Source organism: Pelmatolapia mariae, linkage group LG16_19, assembly GCF_036321145.2.
Source record: "Pelmatolapia mariae isolate MD_Pm_ZW linkage group LG16_19, Pm_UMD_F_2, whole genome shotgun sequence".
NCBI classification, from domain to species: Eukaryota; Metazoa; Chordata; class Actinopteri; order Cichliformes; family Cichlidae; genus Pelmatolapia; species Pelmatolapia mariae.
Window position 1 is genome coordinate 17,502,593 of NC_086241.1, and position 22,355 is coordinate 17,524,947.

Here is a 22,355-nt window from a genome sequence, read left to right on the forward strand (position 1 = left end):
CTTCGTCAGATGGATACATGAACAGCCCAATGGGCGCTTCCGCTTTCTGTACACCTCACATGTGCCTGAATGGCAGCTTCGCGGAGGCAGCCAGTGAGATTCGTCGCTGACATTTCCGTTCATGTGTTAAAATTCCCATCATTCGGTTGCCCCAGTGACATCCAAAGAGAGCTCATCCAATCACGGAGGCGGCTCGGGGATGTGTATCCAAGAGGAGGTGAAACGCACCGGATGCTGTTGCTATGGTAACGCTGCATTTAAAATTTTTTTTTTGATATTGAGCAATACAGGCTATGTAATACACTCCAATTGAAACCGCCAGGTAAGTCTTTTTAATTGACTATTTTGGCTTTCATTAATAGTGATAAATACAATTCCACAGGACAGCTGTTTGAACAAAGGGTAACACAAAAACATGAAAATATACTCACTGAGGATGACACGTGATTTCTACTGCTGATGCATTGGAAAATTAAACAGAGCTCACAGGATGGCATTTACACGACATTCATATATTTATTTATGTATATTTAATATCAGATTGTACACAATTTAGAATTTACAGGAACAAAAAATATCCACAAGAAATGTTTAATTATACACAATTACTTTTGGGAAAAATGTTTGCATTCAGAACAGGATGGATCCAAATAGCTGTCGCGTGACATCTTAACCAGAGGCTTCAGTGTTTAAATATGACAGGTTGCAATAAAATGCTAGCCAACCCCACAAGCCAATCAATATCAGCCATTTCAGGTGTGGTTACAATCTGTAATAATGTCCTCATGTTAGAAATGTGTGTATCTTAATTTAAGAGAAAGGTTCTGTGAAGTTTATTCTATTTATTAGACGACACAGAAATCATAATTAGTGAACAAATACAGACTCAGTAATACACCAAAGGTAAGGCAAAGTTCACAGAAAGCCTGTCTTCTCAGTTGTCTGACTGTAGAAAAAGTGCTTAAGAGAAGTGCTTCCATCAGTCAGTCAGACCAAACATTCTTACTGTTCACATCTTTTTGACTGGGCGATCAAGATCTCAAACAACCTCTGTGTGCAGGTGGATCCATGACATTCAAACGTTTTGCCATAACATAACACAAACATTCAAAAACATGCCTTTATTTTGAAAGTAAAATAAATAAGTGGGGAAATATTGTATGTCTAATAGCAGTCTAAACTTTTAAAGCAATTATATTTTGAAAGCCAAATACATTTTTAAGTTTGGTGCTCAACATGCAGAGGGAAGCCTTAACAAACACGAAACTAACATTTCAAAAGTTCTCTTTTATGCACTGTTTTACCCACAGTGTTTCACCATATAATAATAAAGTTAAATATCCAAGTTTGTAATCTAATTACTGTGAGGAGATACAGCTAATCTACCACCTACAGAAATACAGTTTTCATCACTGCAACTTGGGATTGCCCTCAGCAACAAATCAGACAATAAATGACAAACTACTGTTACACCATTATGAAAATTACTTCTTTTCTTTCTTGGAAAACATGTCCTGTACGATGCACTTTTGTACATAAAAATCAATCCTATGGCCTTGGTCATACAAAGGCTTGTTGTCCCTTACAGGTGACAAGGCAGCAAAAAGGATGAATTGCTTTAAGTTTCTCCTTTATCCAACATCAATCCCTGGACACAAGACCGCTTTTAATAGGCTAACAGATCAAGGTCCTTTGAGAAACCCTCAGCAGACGTAAAGTAATTTTAATAAATTGCATTCATCACAAAATAAAAGAATACATCTTAAAACTATTTTGAACTAATGTTACCCTAGTAAAATTATGCTCGTAAATTCTATTGACATGTAAAACATCACAAGGAAAATATATAATGAAAACGTGAAGAAATGCAAAACATTCAAGGAAAGGTTTCTATTTGTACACCTTGTTTGCAAAATAGATAACTAAAATTCTAATAAAAGAAAGAAACAACATTTCTCTTTATTGTCTGCTGCTAGATAGTAGACAGCAATGAGTAACTGCATCATGCCGCGTCAATCTCTCATGACTACATGTCACCAAATGTTTGCCTCCTTCTACTTTACTACAAAAAGTATTTTACCCTTTTTGCTAATTTTGTGTCGTAAAAATGAAAGAAAATCAAATTAAATTGAAAATTAAATTGAATAACATACACATTAAAGCATCAGTGAAAACAAACTGTAAGCCTAATTAACAGGTCCACACACACAATACCACTGCATTTACATGGTATTGCAAAAACACGTAGATTTAATCCTAATGTATATGTCTTAAGTGGAATAGATTTACTGAGTGTTTTTCCACACAAACCTTTTAAAATATACTTAATCATTGCATGCACAACTGTTTAGGCACTTGTAACCTTCGATTAATACAGTACTGACAAGTGACTGCAACATTAAGACTAACAGTTGAGACACTACTCAACACGCAACCCTCACAGGATCACAAGAGCTTTAGTTTGAATATGAGCAGCAGTAATTTCATACTCTTACTGAGCTGACTTTCATGGCTGTGGAGGCGATATCAACTTGAACAAGTGAAAAGTATTTACAGATCCATCAGTGAGTCAGCAATTGTCTTGAGCAATAATGCACATTTACTAAAGAGGTGTTAAATTAGAAAAACAAAATTGCTTTGAATGGATAAAACATTTCATTTCTCTCAGAAAAGACAGAAAACAATCTGTATATGTAATGCAAAGGCACACCAGGAGGTGGAGCACTGATCCATTACTCTGGGTGAAGTATAGAGGGACTCAGAGCATTTTAAAGGGACATCCATAAACCTGCTGTTAGATTACATTTTTTTTTATATACACAATTTTTTGTTAAGTTTAAAGTTAAATTAAGTGCTTTTCTCTTTGATTAAAAGTTAAATCTGGCACTAGATGAGCAATCATTAACATCAAAATCAAAACTTTCTCAGTTTAAATAACACATTCAATAAAGAATATGATGATGATAAAACTGCAATATAATCTACAATATAGGACGCCTTTACACCTGACATTAACAGGTACTGTCTACAGACTGAGAACTGATTAAAATATTTACATTATTTAAAACATCTCTGTTGTTTACCATCTCATTTAGTTTTATGCCACTACTGCCAGTTTATTTCTCTGTAGCATCTATTGTATTTAAGTTTGATTGGTGGCTAAATGCACTCATAACCCTATCAGAATTAGTTTAGGAAACAAATAAATAATCCACATTGATTGTTGAAGGTGCAAAGGCGTGTACAATAACAATCTCTCTGACACCTATTACAGTATAATGTAGAGGTTCATTATAACTGCATGTAATCTATCATCATCATCATCATCATCATGATGTCAGATAAAGTCGGCGATGTTATCCGCATGCAGCCTCTTGTATTTTGTGTGTATTGTTAACAGAATATTTACAGAACGGCTGCCTGGGACCCTTAACAGCAGCAACACGGCACTGGCGTCTGTTTCTGGCGGTTACTTGAGGATGATCTGTTTCGGAGGCAAAGACAAGTCACTGAGTAGTTTCACACAACAGGTATACTGTACAATCGCCTTTGTTACAAGACAAAGATTATTAAGGAACTCACTTCTCACTCTTAAGTGATATGAAAATACAAAGTTTAAGTGAAATGAACTTTATCCTCTTGATACATAGTTTTGTAAAAATGGGGCTTGACCTTGGAGCTAATTTAAGGTTAAAAGTTTTATTGATTTGCAAAAGTGATTTGGAACTGAAATTATAAGTTTTGATATTAAAAAATGTGTTTAAACAATCAAATGAATTATTTTACACATTGAATAAATTGTTTTATGCATTTTTAAAAACAGTTTCAACTATTTATCAGCTTCAAACCCTTTTTTTCCAGTGTCAGACTTTTGACCGTGATTTTGTGTTGTGGCCGTGTATCAAAGGGGAGGGGTGCGTGTAGACTAGTGATTGAAAGCTCCTGTGTCACATTGGTTACAAGTTTAAAATGAGCATTTTGGCTGAAGATGGTCACTGCTCCTTCACGGGATGCTGCCGGCACCAGCCACAGTTTCAGATTGTGCTATAATGGACTATATTGATGGGTCAATATTTGAAACATATTGATATACATACATGTGGGAAAAAATTTACCCCTACAACAAGGAATACTGTTATCTGATTGGGTGGTAGGTTGCAAAAAAGCTATGAACTCAGTAGAGAGATCTAAAAGTCACCTGTTCATTTCTGTACATTATATTGAAATTAGAATCCCCCCCCCCCCACCTTATTTAAACCTTTAAACCTTAATACATCTTTAACCTAATGTTAAAGAGTTCATAGCACCTGCAATATCAATATGTTACAAACATTCACTCATCAATATAGTCAATCATAGGATAATCCAGGAAACCATGTTTCTTACCTGTTGGCTGGTGCCCGCAGCATCCTGTGACACAGAAGCTGTCAATCATTAGTCTACAACCCACCTCTCCCCCTTCATACATGCCCACAACACAAAATCAATGTTAAAAATCGGAAAATGAAAAAATCAGATTTGAAATAAAAAAAATAAATGTAAACTCTAACAAAATTAATAAAAAAAAATGCATGAAAACAAATTTATTCAAAATAAAATAATTCTTTTGGTTTTTTTTTAAACAGTTTAGAATTTCAGTTTCAAAAGACTTTTCAATTGAATAAAACTTTTGACTCTGACTTAGCTCCACACTTTTATGCCAGTGGTCATGACAAAGTTTAAATACTAACTTATCCGTATGTGCATATGACTTCATTCATTAAACATTAAAAAGGGACAACAGTAATCAAAGTAAAGAATACCAAATACTTTAGATTTACTCTGTCAATCCTAATATTAAATGTTTCAAAGTAGCCAATTGAGAAAATGTGAATAATATTTTTTATTACACGAATAATAAAAATCTTATATTAAGACGTTGCACACAGAAAGTCAGCATAACCAATATCAAGAACTGTATGGTTAAGTCCTATATACTGTAGCTTGTGTTGGAAAAGACACTGATATCAACCAAAGCATAAAACATGCAATAGAGAATATAAGCGACACCACAGTTTGCAGATGGAAGAGCTAGAAATATGTTTTGTTTCTAAAGGAAAGGATGAGATGCAGCCTAGTTGGTCTACGAGGTACACGAAAGCTTAATGCTGCAATGCAAGCCGGGCATCTCTACGCTGATGAAGCAACTCCCCTGATTGAAAGATGAAGCACTTATTTAGAGCTCAAGGATTTATGACAGAAAGCTTTAAAAAGGAGCAAACCTGATTGGTTGGTGCTGTTGCTGCGTAGGGGACACTTGTGGCGGGAGTAGTTGCTGCAGAGACAGTAGCAGGCGTAGCACTGTACATCATGGGGACTTTTTCAGGAAGGGAACCATGAAAGCAATGAAAAGGGAGGTGGAGCATTATGGTAACCATAGCAATGTATCTCTCTCTCTTGCCAAGCAAATACAAAATGACATTAGCAGCAAGCCATCATTGGGTTAGACCAGCAGATGGCATGTGATCACACAGCAAAGCGAGACAGCAGGGGAAAAACATAAAAGGAGTGCTGATAAGAGATAAAATTAGGAAATCTGTCCATAATCTGGCATCCCACAAGATATGGCATGTAAAGCTATGCCACCAGAGGTGATCAATGTGTTTGTTTGTAGTTGTTTTGTTTTTGTTTTTTTAAATACATTTACAGAGTTTTACTATTAATGCAAAACATTAAAGAGCATAAACTATGAGGTAAATCTATGGGATGCTGATCAAATTTCCTAATCACAATCCAGAATAAACCAAAAGTGTTTACATTTCTTTACTGTGCTTTGATTATTTAAAATAATTTTACAAGCATATATACATACAGGGCTCTGATCAGAAAGGCAAAAAATGAAACATAAAGCTAAAAATGTTTACTAAGAAACTAAAATAATCTCCTGTTATTTCCAGTTGTTGTTCTCATGCAGTTTCCTGATTCAAAGTGTTGATTTCTCATCCGTTAATAGAAAGTATACTCTACCTTATCCAGACAAAGTAATGTATCCTTTACTACAAAAGGACATGGTTAAAGAAGAACATGGAGGAGGCACCTACCAATGCCGTTAGCTGGAGTCATGCACAACACAGAACCTGTGTGATTTACAGGTGAAAAAAGAAAAAGTCTTTAACAAAATCGACATACATTAATATGGTCAATACTGGTGTAAGCCCATATAAACAGATCTTTACTTTATTAAACAGGCCCATTGTGTTAATGCAGCATTGTTTTGTTCTGATGGATACAAGCTGAGTAACACAAGGGTTACAAATGTGTACAGTATAACACACAAGACCCCCCCCAAAAGAAAACACAGGAAGCCCAGATATCCCAATTTTACACCAGGACATGAACACAGCTTATAAATATGGATCTGTGCGAAGCTGACAGTGTGAAATGTGTCTCAAAAGCCCACGTGTGCATGCGATGTGATCTTTGCATATCAGACGATTAGTTCACACGGTTTTGTAAGTGAGCGAGAGGGATGTTACCTGTAGTTTTAGACATTTGTATACAGAGAAAATTATCCGATTTGTGAAGCTGAACTTAACAAACTGTGTGTAAATGATCAGTATTTAGTCAGGTTTAAATATTCGCATTTGTAAAATAGCTTTACGTGTGGTCAAATAGCTTTGTATTGGTGCGTGGATAGGAGCACACATTTGTGAGTCCTCAAAAGTTACACACATTTGTCAATCTTAGTTTATGCTTGTGTATGATACTGTACACATACGTAATTCTTTGAGGCAAATTTCTCCCCATATAGGTGTGTCTATGACCATGACTTGCCAGCTGACATATAGCACACTTGTTGCCTTGTAGAACTCGCCCTGGTTGTTAGGAGGTCATCAATTTGTGTTTTAACCACTGCTTCAATCTTTAATAGTTCACAGGTTCTACTGGAGTAACTGAGAGCAACTGTTTTTCATAACAATCTTACTTTTCGTAATATAAGTTAAACAAAGTTTAATTATAAGCTATGATAAAGCCAAGAATCTTGCAGTGACATGTCAAAAACTTGTTAGTGTAAGGATTAAGAGTCACACCCTTTTTTGAAAGCTTTGATATAACAGACCTGTTCACAAGGAGTGCTGCTGATCCCTGCAAATTTCTTTAGTTAAGTAAGAGCAATACATGTGTGATATTTGTGAACAATATCTAATCCCAATAAGCACTGAGACAGACATGAAAATCTAGTTTGGCCATGAAGTCATAGCAAGTTTGGAGGCTCACCTGTGGGATAAAATGCTGCAGTGGGCTGCTGCAGAGTCTGTGAGCTGGCCAGAGCCTGCTGGTAGTGCAACAAACTGGGGCTGAGGAGAGAGCTGGCCCAGCTGCTCTTCTCAAGAACTGGTCTCTTTGGTAGGGGTTGCAGAACACTATGGGGAAAGGCCTGGAAAGTGACAAGAGGCAATAAGACACTTCCCATATTTCTCTTTAAAAGGATATGTTAGTATTTATCTTTAACAAAATGATACACATGACTAAAATATAAAGATGACACAATGAAAAAAAAAACTACCACAGATATGACTGGAGTAATGTATTTACCAAAACTTATTTGACAACTTGAGCACTTAAAAATATCCATGCTGACAGATCATGTACACAAGGGCAATATCAGACTTGAAGAAGCCGTAAACCCCAATGACAAAAATGAAAAGTTCTCACAGTACAATTAATAGCTACATGCAAAGCAAAAGGTGAAAGTACCAGGTCTACAGTTGCCTCGAGGGGTCGCTTCATTGCTTTGGCAGTCGACTGAGTCTTTTAATAGCAGGCAGCGAGCACATGATGGCAGTGGGCCAATGGGATTCAAGCGTATTAACATACAGGTAACAGCAAGCAGAGGTGCATCATGGAGGACAGCATTGTGGATAGGTGAGAAGGGGAAAACAAAACAAAAATAACCTGAATGTAGTATACCACATAAAACACAATATTCATGCACAGTAAGGACACATTAAACTAAAGATTCCTTAATTAGTAGGTCAACATGTACAGTTAATGAATCATTTTGGCAACAAAGAATTATAATAACAAGGGTGTAATAGCCTGAAACTATACGTCAAGTTTGAGAACAATGCTTAAAATGAAAGAAAAAAAGTTTGTTAATTTTAATCAAAATATTAACAAAACCTACTATGCACACAATAGGATTTTGGAACACGCTGGTTTTATGACTCCAAGTGCAGGATACTGATATAATGCACAGCAAGCACTTAACAGTTTCATATTTAAATTAAAGGATGGCTTGGTTTTATGAAGGTAACAAAGGCAGTACCACAAATCAAAAGCTAAAACAACCATGCACCTGATGTCATAAAGCACAGAATGTGGAGCTCCATTTACTGCATTCACACTAAAGCTTTTGGGTGAATTACAGATGTCTCCTTAACTTGTACAGTACATAAAAACAACTTAAACTACAGCCTAAATAAAAATGCATGGAAAAGAATTAACCATAAAAGATGATGTATGCTAGACATGATTTTTAAGTAGAATGGAGGCCAAAGAAGCATAATTTAGTGAGCCAATGTGGCTTTAATATTGCACTAAAGAAAAGTTAATAGAAATTGTGAGAAGCCTGATTGTGCATTACATTTAAAGGTTATTTAATGCTACTTAATGACACAATTTAAAAACAAGCCAAGAAAAATGGTAGCTGTAAGACTTAATGAAGAGGATCATTTTAAAATTGCTCAGACTATGTAACAGATCTGTCTGTTTTATGCACTGCTTTATGCAGCTCAGTCCACCAGGGACATTTCTCAGTTAGCTTTAACATATGTGTACTGCATATGAAGCATCTGATGCATGCCCCAAAGTAGGCAGTGTATAACCCTCAATGGGCCTTATATATAAGGCCATAAATCTGTAACAGAGAGGAAGGTGTCAGACTCAGCTGTCTTAAGTTTTACATAGGAAATCAATGTGTCCTTTAAGTTTTATCCCTTATAAAAAAGGTTTTATTAAAAAATACTGATGCATTTCTTTGATATTAAACTATTTCAGGAGTTGCTGCTTAAAGTTTTGAGAGGAGATTCTATTCAACTGCACTGAATGTACCATTACAAATGCTTACAAATATGCAGCGCTCCACATTCAGCAATTTCATAGACAGATCAATGATTAACACTTTATCAGTCATCAGAAGCATAACACTCTGACTTACCACAGCTGCAGCTGCGGCCTGTGCTGCCACTGCTGTCTGATTGACTTGTTGTTGACTGGATTTGATTTTGGCCTGCAAGTGTGCAGGCGGGTGAAAATACTTGCACTTCTCCCTGGAACAGCGACTCTTGATGTAGTCCATGCAAACAGTGACAGTGTTATCCGTGGTGTCAATCATTGGGCTGTCACTGGGATGAGCAAAGCGGCAATCTGTCTCCCCTCTTGCACAGTTTCCTCGCTGAAACTCACGACACACCTGAGAGGAGCAAGAGGAGTTCAGCTTTTAAACGTGTAGCCAGATTATGTGAAACCGCATAAGCGCTAATGTATTTTTATGTGAAGTCACACCTTGGTGTGCATGAATACCTCTAGTTTGTCTGAACGCTGAAGCTTCTGTGAGGGAGAAGAAGAGGAAGAGGAGGAGGAAGAGGAGGAGCACTGGACTGAGACAGGTGAGCTCCCTGGAACAAGAACGGGAGTGCTGGAGAGGATGTCTGAAGGAATGAGGCTCATTCCATGGCTTAATGGTGTCATGTATGAACCATAACCAAGACCAGCGTTTGTGCCAAGTCCCTGCGTAAATGTTGGCTATGAGGGAAGAGCATACATATTATGTGTGAGAATGCCATCCATCAACATCACACTGACTTAAAATTCCTCCTGAACCAGGACTTTACCACAGGCTGCAGGCTGGGTCCAGGGATCATGAGCTGCATCTGCTGGGCAAGCACAGCTGCTGCAGTCTTCTGCTGGATGAGGTTGTTGCGCCCATTTATCTCTAACTGGGTTTTTAAGTGTGAAGGTGGATGAAGGTACTTGCAGTTTTCTCTTGAGCATCTGCCCTGCATTCAGAGGAAATAAAAAGTGAAATAGAAGCATTCTCATTCATATTATAAAGAAATTTTACAATCGGATAGAATAAAAATGTTGCTGAATCAAAAGACTGAGAAAACAAAATAAATGTTTTGTTTTCATCAAAATCCTGTAAGATTGTCTCAAAGAAATGTAATCGTCAACATGTTTTTTCTCCACAGCTCTCCCACTCAGGCTCCACTGTCAGCGGTGCTGTGCTGCATGATGTGACAGCTAGTCGTGGCTAGAATAAAGCATTTTACATTGCAATGACGGATGTCAAAATTTTCTTGAGTCAGGCACAAGACTTTACTTGTTGTGCAGACAGTTAGTGTTGAAAAATTAAAAACAATAAACTGTTGCAGATTATGTGTTGGATTACATCCTTTATTTAGACTCTCACAGATCAGATCAGAGCTGGTACTCAGAAGTGTTAATCAGCGGGTTAAATGATTTTTCCCATGAAAATTTCACAGACTACACAATTCTCAATCCTACCCGACCCACCTACTATCCAAAATCATTCACTGCACAGTCACTGAACATCAGATTTGAATGCAACACTTGTGCAGCATATACTGTGCATTAAAACATGCATTGGCTAATTACACAGGTTTTTTTTTTTACTCATTTAACCCTTTATTTATTTATTTTACCCTCAATATGAGCCTATCAAAGCCATCCCTGCCACTCAGGCATTTATATTAACCTAATAAGAGTTGAGCGTTCTCTCTCCTATATATTCAAGTTCTCAGACTCATGTCTGCTCATTTAAATTTCTTCTGACATTCATATAGATATATATTCTGAATACTGGTTATTAATTTGTCTTATCTATAAAGAAAAAATGTAGTATTCACAAAATGAACCAAACAAGGGGATACAACAACCAAGGAATGACTTGACTTTATATCAGCTACATCTGGACATCAACAGTACTGTCGGGTGCTTTATTAGAAGCCACGAGGATCTACTTACAATACCAAAGAGTGTGCATATTCTTCAATATGATGACATTAATTGTGTTAGGATTCACTGGTGAATGGGAAAGTTAACGGTAATTGTTTTGACATGTCCTTCTCACTCACAACCCTGAATTGAACAAAAATCGTATGGCAACAACGTCAGCAGGAAAGCCAACAGAAAAATAAGAGGAAAACACGTCTCTGAATGGCTAGCTCTCACTAAGCAAACAAGGGCTCAATACTACAAAACATCATTGTAAACTTTGACATAGTTAGACAGAGTTCCTAAAAATTGGAAAAGCACAGCTTGACATTCATTCTCGAAATTCCAGTAGAAACTCTATACTCCCCTCTATACTTCAAAAAACATTTTAGTCTGGCTCTGAGTAAACTGCACATTTTATTTAGAGCAACGAATGAACATTTGTTAGAAAATCTTCAGCTAATTTGACAAATAAAATCATAAATAAGGCATTTTAGGGTATCCTTTATCTCATGTAACAGTGAATTAAGTAGTTTTGAAAAATATTTGCTTGTTGGTCAAATAAAACAAGCATTTTACTTGTGCACAGGACAATCAGTTTAGATCATTTTTATATATGAATATAATTTATTTATACTCTTTCTTGAGTTTCTTGAAAGGATCTATTCAAATCTATTATAATTATGATAATTAAATTTCCATATTAATCAATATGAAGGTAATGCAGATAGTTGCAGTTGTATCTTTCTTTTCTTTTCAAAGGAGAGAGCTGTTCTCACCTTAATATTTTATGAGCAAAATGTAATACAATCTTTTACAAAGGAAATTATAGATTTCTGTCCCACTACTTTGCAGTAAAATAAATATTATGGAAACCTCTAATCACTTTGATAAGTTGAAAAGTGCTCGGTGCCACTTATCTACAACATAAAGCCAATGTCTGAACTAATAAAACCCCCCTTTCAGATATGCACCCCATTAATCTGTTGTTCCATTATTCTGTTGGCATCTGAATGTGTCAATTAGATTTCTGAATGAAGACCCCGGTCGCTTTTTTAGCCAGCAGGCTGGACCTACCAAACCAAGGAGGGATGATTAGTTTATGAAAAGGGATGACGGACTGCAGAGTGGTCCAGCTCACCGACAGTCATAATAATCAAGATGAACAATAAATGTTTTTATATGAAGGAATGAAGTAGATTCATTCTATGAATGCATTCAGGCCCATGTCCACGGTAGTTACAGGCAAGCTATGTATAAACTTGTAGCAAGGTGGTAAGGAGATGAGTCAACATGAGGATAGTCCTGGAGGCAAAGCTGGATTTTGGTGTGATGGTGAATGTGTGAGAGTGGATTAAGGATGCCCCCACCTCATTCAGGGCAACTGAGCAAGCAGAAGAATAAACTGACTGTAATCCATCTGGCTGCCAGATTTTTTTTCTTCTTCTATCACCTAAATCATCTGGATAAGTGATTAGATTTTACCGTACAATCTTTGGGAAATAGTGGTATTACCTATGATTTCACAAATAGTAGAGCAATATGGGAAATGAGGCTGGATGCTTGGGGTGGTTAATGCACTGAGGGGCTCTGAGAATTCAATATTCAACTTACACCTGACTATACAACAGTGACGCTAACAGTTGATTTCTCTATTATCACTACTTAACATGGGAAATGAGCATGTTTGAATTTTTTCTACCCCAAGAAATAATTATTTTTCTTTCACTTTTATAAACTATTAACTGACAAGTACTTCCAGCACTACACGTACTTCCAACACTACATACATATAAGTAACTTACACAGTTACACTGCTAGCAAACAGCAACAAAATCCAGTTTCCATTTAGTCTTATTTTACTTTCATACTCCTTTATACAGGGGCATTATTTTCTGACACTTAATAGAAGATCATTAATATGTCTTACCTTCAATGAGTCAAAGCAGGCTATAACTCTTCCATTTTCAATTTGGCAGCTCTTCGACGGATGAGCAAATTTGCATTCCTCATCACTGCGTGAACAGTTTCCTCGCTGAAACTGTCGACAAACTTCCAGAGTTAGCCATTTTGTGTCTCTCGCTGAAGAAATATTTAATGCCATGTCCAAAAGTTTTAACTTTAAAGCAACTTTTAAAAGTCACTCTTATTGTTGAAAGACTAATTCACCAGAAGCTGTAGCTTAATCGCAGCTTTTAGCTCTGAATACAGTCCACTTCTTTGTTAAAACAACCAGATGACTCCCCCATCAGAAGGAGCAGAAAAATCAGATGACTAGCCAATCAAAGAAAAATTATCCTAGAAACAAGAACTGTGTTTTTTACAGCAAGAGACTGCAGTGTATACTCCACAGCCGAGAACGCCCACAGAGATTGAACAATGATCTCAACACAGGATTGTTACTCTGTCGTATGTGCGCTGGTCAGTAGCCTCCGTCTTGTTATCCTCTATTTTATGGCTTGAATTTTTCATTCTTTTAGGTGCTGAAAGTGTGCAAACCAGCGACAAAGGGCTTGAGCTGAGGTATCCTGTGTTGGTGCATGAGACTGCAACTTAAAAAAGAAGCGAGGGGCAGCAATGTACATGAACCAACTTCAGGTCGGAGATATCTTCTCAAAGGCACTATCTGTTTGTGATCTGAAAGAAAAGAAAACAGGGATATTACTGAAATTAAACTTAATTGTGATTACGGTATCATTAGTCTGTTCAGTGGGCATATTAAGATACGTTAAGATGTTATGTAAAATATGAGAACAAACTCCCCACAGAAAGACAGGTTCAAACCCAGGACCTTCTAGCAGTGAGGTAACCACTGCACCAACATGCCACCATGACGATAGCGCAGAGCAGACAATTCACATTGTTAGAACTCCTCTGTAAGTAATAAAAGTTCAACTCATACAAAGCTGTCAGCGCTTTATCAATAAAAGAGACTTTGCACACACCTGCAAATCACTCACCACCTCACATCTGTTCCTCTCTTTATTTAAAGCCATTAGTCTGCCTCCTCTATAAACTGAATTACAATGAAGTGGCAGATGCCATCCATTTAAACTCATACAACTACACAAAATAGGTTTGAATCAGCAAAGCACAGGTCATACATTTTGCAATCAGGCATAAAAAAATCAGTTTATCTTTCACCATGGAGCTCCTTCTCATCATTTTGTGGGAAATCCAAAGGGAATACAGATGTTTTATGCCTACACATTTCACTCATTCCAGGTTATGCTGCCTAAATAAAAGCATTAGCATTTTAAAAAGACACCAGATCACACAATCAGAGTTTTGCTGAAACAGCATGCAGGGTTATGACACATTTGCACCAAAGTTTGTTCATCAGGATCCATTAATTACACTTTATAAGAGTCATACAGTTATTGCAGCCACTTCATTTTTTTCTACTTCTCTATATACTGCTAAGCTGGTTGGGAGTCAAACACAAACTGCGTAGTCAGACCTGCAACTACACAGGAAGTTGCTGAGCAGACAGAAAAGGTGGACAACTCATGAGCTGATTAAATCTGCATGATTTGATTTTTTTTATCCTACTAAGATCAACTAAAGCTATCAGTAAATACTGCACTCCAAAAGCTGTTTTGCTCTGCTGCTCTTTCTTTTCTTTTGCAGCAACCCTTGGTCTAACAGTACGCTGCAGCAAATTCCTTTAGGCGCAAGTCAGGAAACAGAGCAGGAAAACCGACCTCTCTCACTTCATTCGGCACTAAAATGCTTGTTCTTGTTTCCTGGAATCTAGGCTGGAGACAGAACTTTCAAGCTGCTGACTTCTAAATATATTGACAAGAAAAAACAACTCTTACCCTTCTTTCTGTCCCATGGATTCAGTGACTAAAGATTTTCTCTTCACAGCAAGAAAAACAGACTCTCTGCCAGGCTCTGACTAAAACATTTCCAGCCACCCCCTTCCTGTCTGGGAGCTGGCCTCTGGGAAGACCCTCCCAGTTAGAAATTGTCCAATAGGGAATAAGAATCTGATCTGCCATGTGAAACTTCCTGTTGACCATTTATTTATGATTACAATCTGATTACTTGGAGAACGTGGAATTCAACACTTGATCCATGCCTCCAGAGTTTGCTGCTGCAGGGATAAACAATGATGCATGTGAAATAAATTATTTTGTAAGCTTGCACAAAGCTTCTGCACAAACCTGACTACAGAGCATGCAGCCCATAAGTGTATGTCCTAAACACTCTTTACAGTTAATTATCATAAATACAGGCCTGAGTTATTAGCTCCATAACCTGCATTAGGTGCAGGTCAGTATGTTGGTATTAAAAACCCCTAATAACCCAATGATAATAGTAATAAGCCTTTTTTATTTTGTGTGTGTTATCTTTCAGCTCTAGTTGTAACATTTAAATAATTTCATCATTCTTCTCAGTTCAGGGGTGTAGCCACTTACTGCTGACATTATGATGAATGGCGTTGTCTTAATGGCACTTCCGAGTATCCCAGGTAGGAATCATTTTGTCTACTTTTTTTTTTTTAATGTATAGTCACATTTTCAGACTAAACGAGGAAATGCACATAAGAAGCACCGCTGTAGGTGTACTACAGCAACAAATACAATCATATTGTGTCACTGTAATTCGATTAAAAGCTGTAAGAAAATACTTTAAGGCTTACTAGTACAATGGCAGTCAACTAACTGCCACTATTTTGTATCACGCAGTTTTATTACCACAGTTTGAGACTGCTAGGATGCTTAAGTGTCAGCTTTACAACCCAATCACAAATACATTCACATTAACATGCATTAGCTTGCATTAGCCACACTGGTAGCAGAAAGACAGGACCTGCTTACCTCATCATCACGAACGAGCTGCTTCCCAGAGGATACGACAATCACGCACCAGCTAGGACACGGCAACCCAACTAACGAAAACAATATGTCAAGTGTTCCCGAAATATCCTCTCAATAGCCTCTTTATTTCTCGCCCTGTTCTGAGAATTATCGCTCGTTATTTCATCCACGTCTCCGACCTAATTTCTTTAGTTTGTAGCGCTGCACAGATTTAAGCAACAAGCTTTTGACAGCTTACTGTACGACCGTCAGTTCAGTGTGATAAAGGGGTGTCCCTGGGTGCGATGCGAAGACTGAAAACAGCCATTAATTCAGCATATGACGTTTCAACCGAGCGTAAGGCGCAATTTATTGTATGGAGACATTTCATACATTAAGTTGATAATAATATAGTGGGAAAAGGTAGGCATTCTTTAACTTCTATTTTCTGACACCCACCCTACGTCCGCAAAGTGGTACGATCCACACGAGTGCCAGTAGGCTAAAAGGGCAAGGGTTTGCTTGTTACCAAGGGAACAGCAATAAAACTATGTGAGTTTTGTGGATTATTTTCATGAGAGCACTCGTTCCCACACAAATATAAACAAATTAACGAAGAATGTTCATATATATTTTGAAAAAGGCATTGGAAAGTGAGAATTTAGCAACAAACAAAAACCTTACAAATATATATGTGTGACGTTTTGTCCATTTATTTGGAAGAAAAGTAGTTATAAAGATATAATTTGTACAAGGTATTAAAAACCTGTATATGTATATTAATAATATGAAGCAGATGCAGTAGTATGCAGTCTCACAGGTCTGCTCAAGGTCAAATAAGATGGATGCTAACCGAGATAGGATGTCAGAGAGGCAATGGAGGGAGACAGAGCAGAGACCATCATTTTGCTATAAAGTCGAATATTTATACTATAGAGATATAAAAGTGCTTACTATGAGTCCAGACATGGTGGTTGTGCTGGACTTTATCACTGGCACATGTATGCCAATTTTCTACTAGTCATATTATTTGTAAAAACATATATATATATTGGTGGTATTCAGCGAATGATGGTGTTTATAGAAAGCATATTGTTAGCAGTAGATTAAAAGTTGCATATGTTTAATTTTCGGTTAATCATGATCATTTCTTCTATCTATCAATTCTTTTATCATTAACAGTTTATTATAAGATAATTACTTTTTAAAGTCATATTTCTATTTTTATTGCTTATATTGTCATTTAGCAGCCCGTTTCATTCTTAATATATTTAAACACAACACAGTTGTTGTTGTGTTTAAATATATTGTTTTTCTTTCATAGCCTTCTTTTGTTAGGTTTGATTGTTTTACACCTAAGGACATGGAGACAGACTGTTTTTTTAAACAGAAAATATAACCTAAAATATATAAAAATGTTCATTTTAATTCTTGAAATAGAACAAATAACCAGTTAGTAATTGAATGTATAAATAAATATTCTAATTATATGTCAGCTAGATAGATAGATAGATAGATAGATAGATAGATAGATAGATAGATAGATAGAAAGCACCTGTGGCAAATTTGACATTTTATGCTTTCTAGTAGCTGTCATAAAACAAAACAGTCATGAATAATTGACTCTTTTCTGTTTCCCCAGTCTTTTTGAGGCTTTAGCTCAGCCTTATCTGATTTGTCACACTGACACATCTCAAACTGGAGATGTGGCATGAGGAAAGGTCACTATATTGCTCTCTTTGGGGAAAATGTCAGTGCCATGGTGAATCATTTTAAAAACAACCGATGCTTTCATTCATTTGAACTGGACACTCTTTTTTCCCCCTTCACATTTTTGTTGTTTATTGTTATTAGGTACGACTCTGCAATATGTGGCTTTGGTGGAAAATTTTGAATTGTTTTGTTTCAGATGTCCCATGCATTTCAATGGATTTTTTATTTTATTTTTTATTTTTTTACTGTTATTTAGCTGTCAGTAGAATAAACAAGTATCCACTTTTCTCTGTACATCAATCTGCTTAAGTCTCTCTTCCAATAACAAAAACATCTATTTGAACATGTATCTCAATACTAACTGTGCACCTATTAAACACATTTTTATGGCCAACGTACAAGCTGATTTCATTATAACAAAACATCCAAAACATTACCTAACTCTCTTGCTTGCAGTAACCGGGTACCAGTTAAGGTCCTACAGGGACAATGCACAAATATTCATATCACATGCTTATTAAACAGAATGGCATATTTCAGATTTATGCATCTAAATGTTTACACTAAGCATTTATTTATGTTCCAAGTGAGGCTAATTTTAATGCATATATATATATATATATATATATATATATATATATATATATATATATATATATATATATATGTACAGCTGAGGACAAAGTACATCATTACAAAAAACATGAAAATTACATACAAAATTACACAATTGCACAAAAATACATTTGTTGATGTATTGAAATTTTATGTATTTTCCATTTTTTCATTAATTGCATTTCCATTATTAAACTGATTTTGCAGGTAACTAAAGCTATTTAATGTAGTGAACATTTAATGGTGGTACTTGCCTCTAAATTAAACTGCAGTTGAGGTAAAACAGGGGAAAACTGAACTATTTAAGTCTCTCAAAACACAGAACTTGATGAAATGTAGCCATTTAATTACCTTACACTGCCGCCTGCGGTTAAGAGTTAAAACTGTTTATCATAACAGGATCACTTGAGCTATTATGACCTGAATATAAGATATATTTAAAATGTATTCAGACTGCCAGCACAGTGACTCGGGAGCATCAAAGATACCAGTACCTTCCAGTGTTTTAAAACTTCTTGATGTTATTATTTTCCTATAGGAGCTTTTTTCGCATCAAATATCATTACACTGTGGTATTGCTCCTTTTTACTCAAGCACTGTCCACAAGATCTTACAATGTGCATAAATTTTTTTAGATAAAATCCTTTACATAAACTGCACAGTGTCACGGTCCATGGATTTTCTCTTGTTTTGATTTCAGAATCCTCAGTTAATATAACAATGCTATTCTTTTCAAGGTTTATTGTTTAGGTTTTGTGTCAGCGCATGCATCACTGTGTTCCTTTATTCTAAAGTAAGCGGATTCTTTGCTTTCGTTTTGAATCTTTGGTTTTCATAGCATGACAAGCTTCGTTTGAGTGTTTTTTTTTTTTCATGTTTTGTTTTCCATTTTGAATTTATTATCCCAAGCTCACCTTCGTCCTTGCATATTCTGTTTTAGTGTGTATTCTTTGGAGTTTTTAATTCTTGGTTGTCTTTTTATAGTTGTTGCCTTTCTTCAGCTTTTGTAACATTTAACATTTTAGCAGCAATCCACAGATCAAGAAAAAAATCAACAATTTAAAACTGAGAAAATGTAGTTATAATGTAGTTATAATGGTGGCAACTATAATAGGTCCAGTGGTAGTTGTGGCAATTGTGTTTTGTCCCTTTTTACATAAAGCCCCTGTATGAAGGCACAGGACTGTAAGTAAGCTGGAAAATTGTGTCAGGTGGCTCCTACAGCACTTTTCTGCAATCTAGTTATTTCTGATCACATATTCTAAAATCCTCTCTCAAGAGAGCTGTGCATAGACTAATGCCCACAAATGTCAATGAATTCAAGCTTCTTTGTGAAGACCAGTGGGCCAGAATTCCTCCACAATGATAAATGTGACTGATAAAATTATATAGAAAACAATTACTTCAAGTTATTGCTGCTAGAGGTGCTTCTACAAGATACCGAACAATGGGGTTTACTCAGGTTTCCAGCACTACTTCTGCATTTTGGCTGGTTTTTGATAAATAAATAATATAAGAGTTTGATATGTCATCTTGTTGTCCACCTTAGGTTGCATTTTCCACAGTTTAGGACATGGTAAAGAACAGATTTAAGAAGAGTTTGAATTTTGCTTTACTCTTGATATGGAAAAAAAGGACTGAGCCACCTTAGAAACCCATTATATGAAACTCCCATCACACACTTTATGTACTGATGTTAATGCCAGAGGACGTTTGGAACTCAGAAGGGTTGGATATTTTTTATGCTTTATGCTCCACCCCCTGCCTTGTGAGTTCACGTAGTCTGCCACCTTATGGTTGAGTTGTGATTGAATTATTACACGTAATTCTCCACAAGGAGGCAATAAAGATCTGGGATGTTGCTGCTATTATTAGATGCATCAGCCAATGCTGCAGAGAACAACAATAAAAAAAGATCTTTATGATTGAAAATAATGCATTCACAACTACCATATTAATGCTGTATTGACCTCTTCAGAAATGTCATCCCAACAGCAGCATTTAAATACATGCTGTTAATAATATTAAGTATTGAAAAAGTACCCACTCACTAACATGTTTTCTGCTGCTAGAAATGAAGAGGTATAAGACTGGCTTTTCCTGTAACATTTAAACTATCTGACACTGACACCATCTAGGTGTTTTAATGAAGATTGTCGACTCTATTTCAAAATAGCAGACTTTATTTGAGAAGTAACGTTTTCAGGTTTAATTAAATCATTAAATGCAACTCTGTCAAAGGATGTTTTAAACGTTAATGCTTCTGTTCACTGACCTGCATTACAAAGCCCTGCAGTGCATCGGTAAGGTCTTACAGAACCGAAAGGCTTGTCAACTAATTACAAGACATTGCGTGTTGTGACCAGCAGATGTCAGTCTTTGCCAAAATATATTTCCATAAATCTTACCACACAGAGGCTCAACATGAGGACAGTAGAACAGTTGGGTATCATTAGTGTGACGTAAGTTAGGCTATATCTTATTCTGTGTTTGCTGAAGGTCAGCGTGATAAAATGAGGATCACTATACATCATGTCTGTGTGTGTGGGTGTGTCTGACAATTCCAGGTGACCCTAAACCGTGTTTTCAAAGCCCAATGCAGCACACGTAAGTATGCAGTTAAACCTGCATGTTCTTATTTTTACCTGTTTCATTTTTTTTTATTCTTTGAATATAAAGACACTGGCTATGGTGTAAGATAAAGTAAAAAGCATGTTGTGTATTAGTTGGCATTGTTGCTTCAAGATCCTGGGTTCAAATCCACTGGCTTCCACAGGAATTTGCATGTTCTCTCTAGGCACTCTGGCTTCCTCCCACAGTCCAAAAACACGCACGTTAAGTTAATTGGTGATTCTACATTGTCTGTCTCTGTGACAGCTATAGGCTCCAGCTCGACTGTGAGTCTGAATTTGATGTGGATGGGCAGTAAACACTGTCAGAGATGTTCTTAGAGCTGTTTTGCTTCTGCGTGTCCGTGTACGGTGTCAGGCACCAGATTTTGCGCTAACAATAAAAGCTGAGGAAGTAAAGCACTCATTTCAAGCAACACGATTATCTTCAAGTCATTACACACTTCCTATGGTTAAACACTGAAGATAATACAGTCATACCATCTGGGTGGAAATGACTTGCTGCTAAAATGCTGAAGTAGCCATCCATATAAACCTGAGGGGACAGAGAAGCTTGGGTATGTTAGTAGAGACACAGCTGTAATATACAATGTGACGTGTTTTATGCAGTTAATTCAATATAGCACAGAGGCACTTGGTTTTCATAGAGGAGGGTAATAAATGTACTTCTTGGGTAATATTGTTGCACTTACTGCCAAATTAGCGGTCTAAATAGATAACAATCAGGTTTAGTGTGACTCTTTAAAAAAATACTCTACTTTCATATTCATACATTAGAGAAAATCCATAATGTCTGCGGTTTTCACTTGATATCATCTGGCTTTAAAGAAATAAACATCTACAAGAGGATTTTTCTGTTAAAATTAAAAGTTGTGACAGTATCATAATACAAACACCACCGTTAATTAGGTGTTATGAAAGCAGTGTACATACTTTGACATATTACTTCCTCATCAGTACAAATGAAAACATTCACTTGAGTATAAACTCTGTAATTATGTATTTTTTTAACTCTAAACATACGTCATGTGCAACGTGTCTTTGACATTTTGCAAGACGCACGAGAATTTGTTGCAAGCAGTCTTGCAATTTATTCTGTCAACATACTGTAAGACGACAAGGATTTTTCTGTTAATTGCTTGACTCATGCATTAAGCTGCGATAACACAATGGAGGTGTAGTGGTTGAAACTGACTTGTGTAAATTCTGCATGGGATGGTTTGTGAATTTTTGTAAACAAGCTTCAGAAAATATTTTTTATCATTACTTTTTTTCTAGAAAATTAAATGCTTGATGGTAAAAATTCCCAAAAATTCCTCGTCCTGTATATAGTGGACAAGTGCATAAATTAATAAAAAGAAAAACATAAATAGCTGTTAACGAATCCTTGATAAAACAGCACACATCATAATCTCATGGCCATTCAATGCATTTATTTCAGATGTGTTAAGCAGGACTTGCTCATATTTTTAAGGTCTGACAAGAAAATGGCTGATTAAATATAACACGCCAAACAGCCTTTAGATTGTTTTTTTCATCACAAGACTTTTAATATGTACATAGAAATTCTTACACTAAGAGTGCTCTCTCCAGC

General features: G+C 36.3%; 1 protein-coding gene across 6 annotated transcripts; it reads right to left on the reverse strand.

Annotated features, from left to right (window-relative positions):
• Nucleotides 1–496: 496 nt before the first annotated feature.
• On the reverse strand, nt 497–16,066 carry LOC134644050 (muscleblind-like protein 2a). Of its 6 annotated transcripts, none has more exons than XM_063496707.1 (10): nt 15,825–16,066; nt 12,929–13,635; nt 9,876–10,040; nt 9,565–9,786; nt 9,200–9,454; nt 7,738–7,791; nt 7,258–7,417; nt 6,081–6,116; nt 5,262–5,314; nt 3,361–3,484 (listed from the first exon to the last, which is right to left on the reverse strand). In XM_063496707.1, exons 2-10 carry the CDS (start codon nt 13,100–13,102, stop codon nt 3,470–3,472), a joined length of 1,134 nt encoding a protein of 377 aa, XP_063352777.1. In that variant the 5' UTR covers nt 13,103–13,635; nt 15,825–16,066; the 3' UTR covers nt 3,361–3,469. The 6 variants fall into 6 exon arrangements, with proteins under 6 accessions (XP_063352773.1, XP_063352774.1, XP_063352776.1 ...); XM_063496705.1 differs by having other exon boundaries at nt 5,262–5,356; XM_063496703.1 differs by lacking the exon at nt 5,262–5,314 and having other exon boundaries at nt 497–3,484.
• Nucleotides 16,067–22,355: the final 6,289 nt, after the last annotated feature.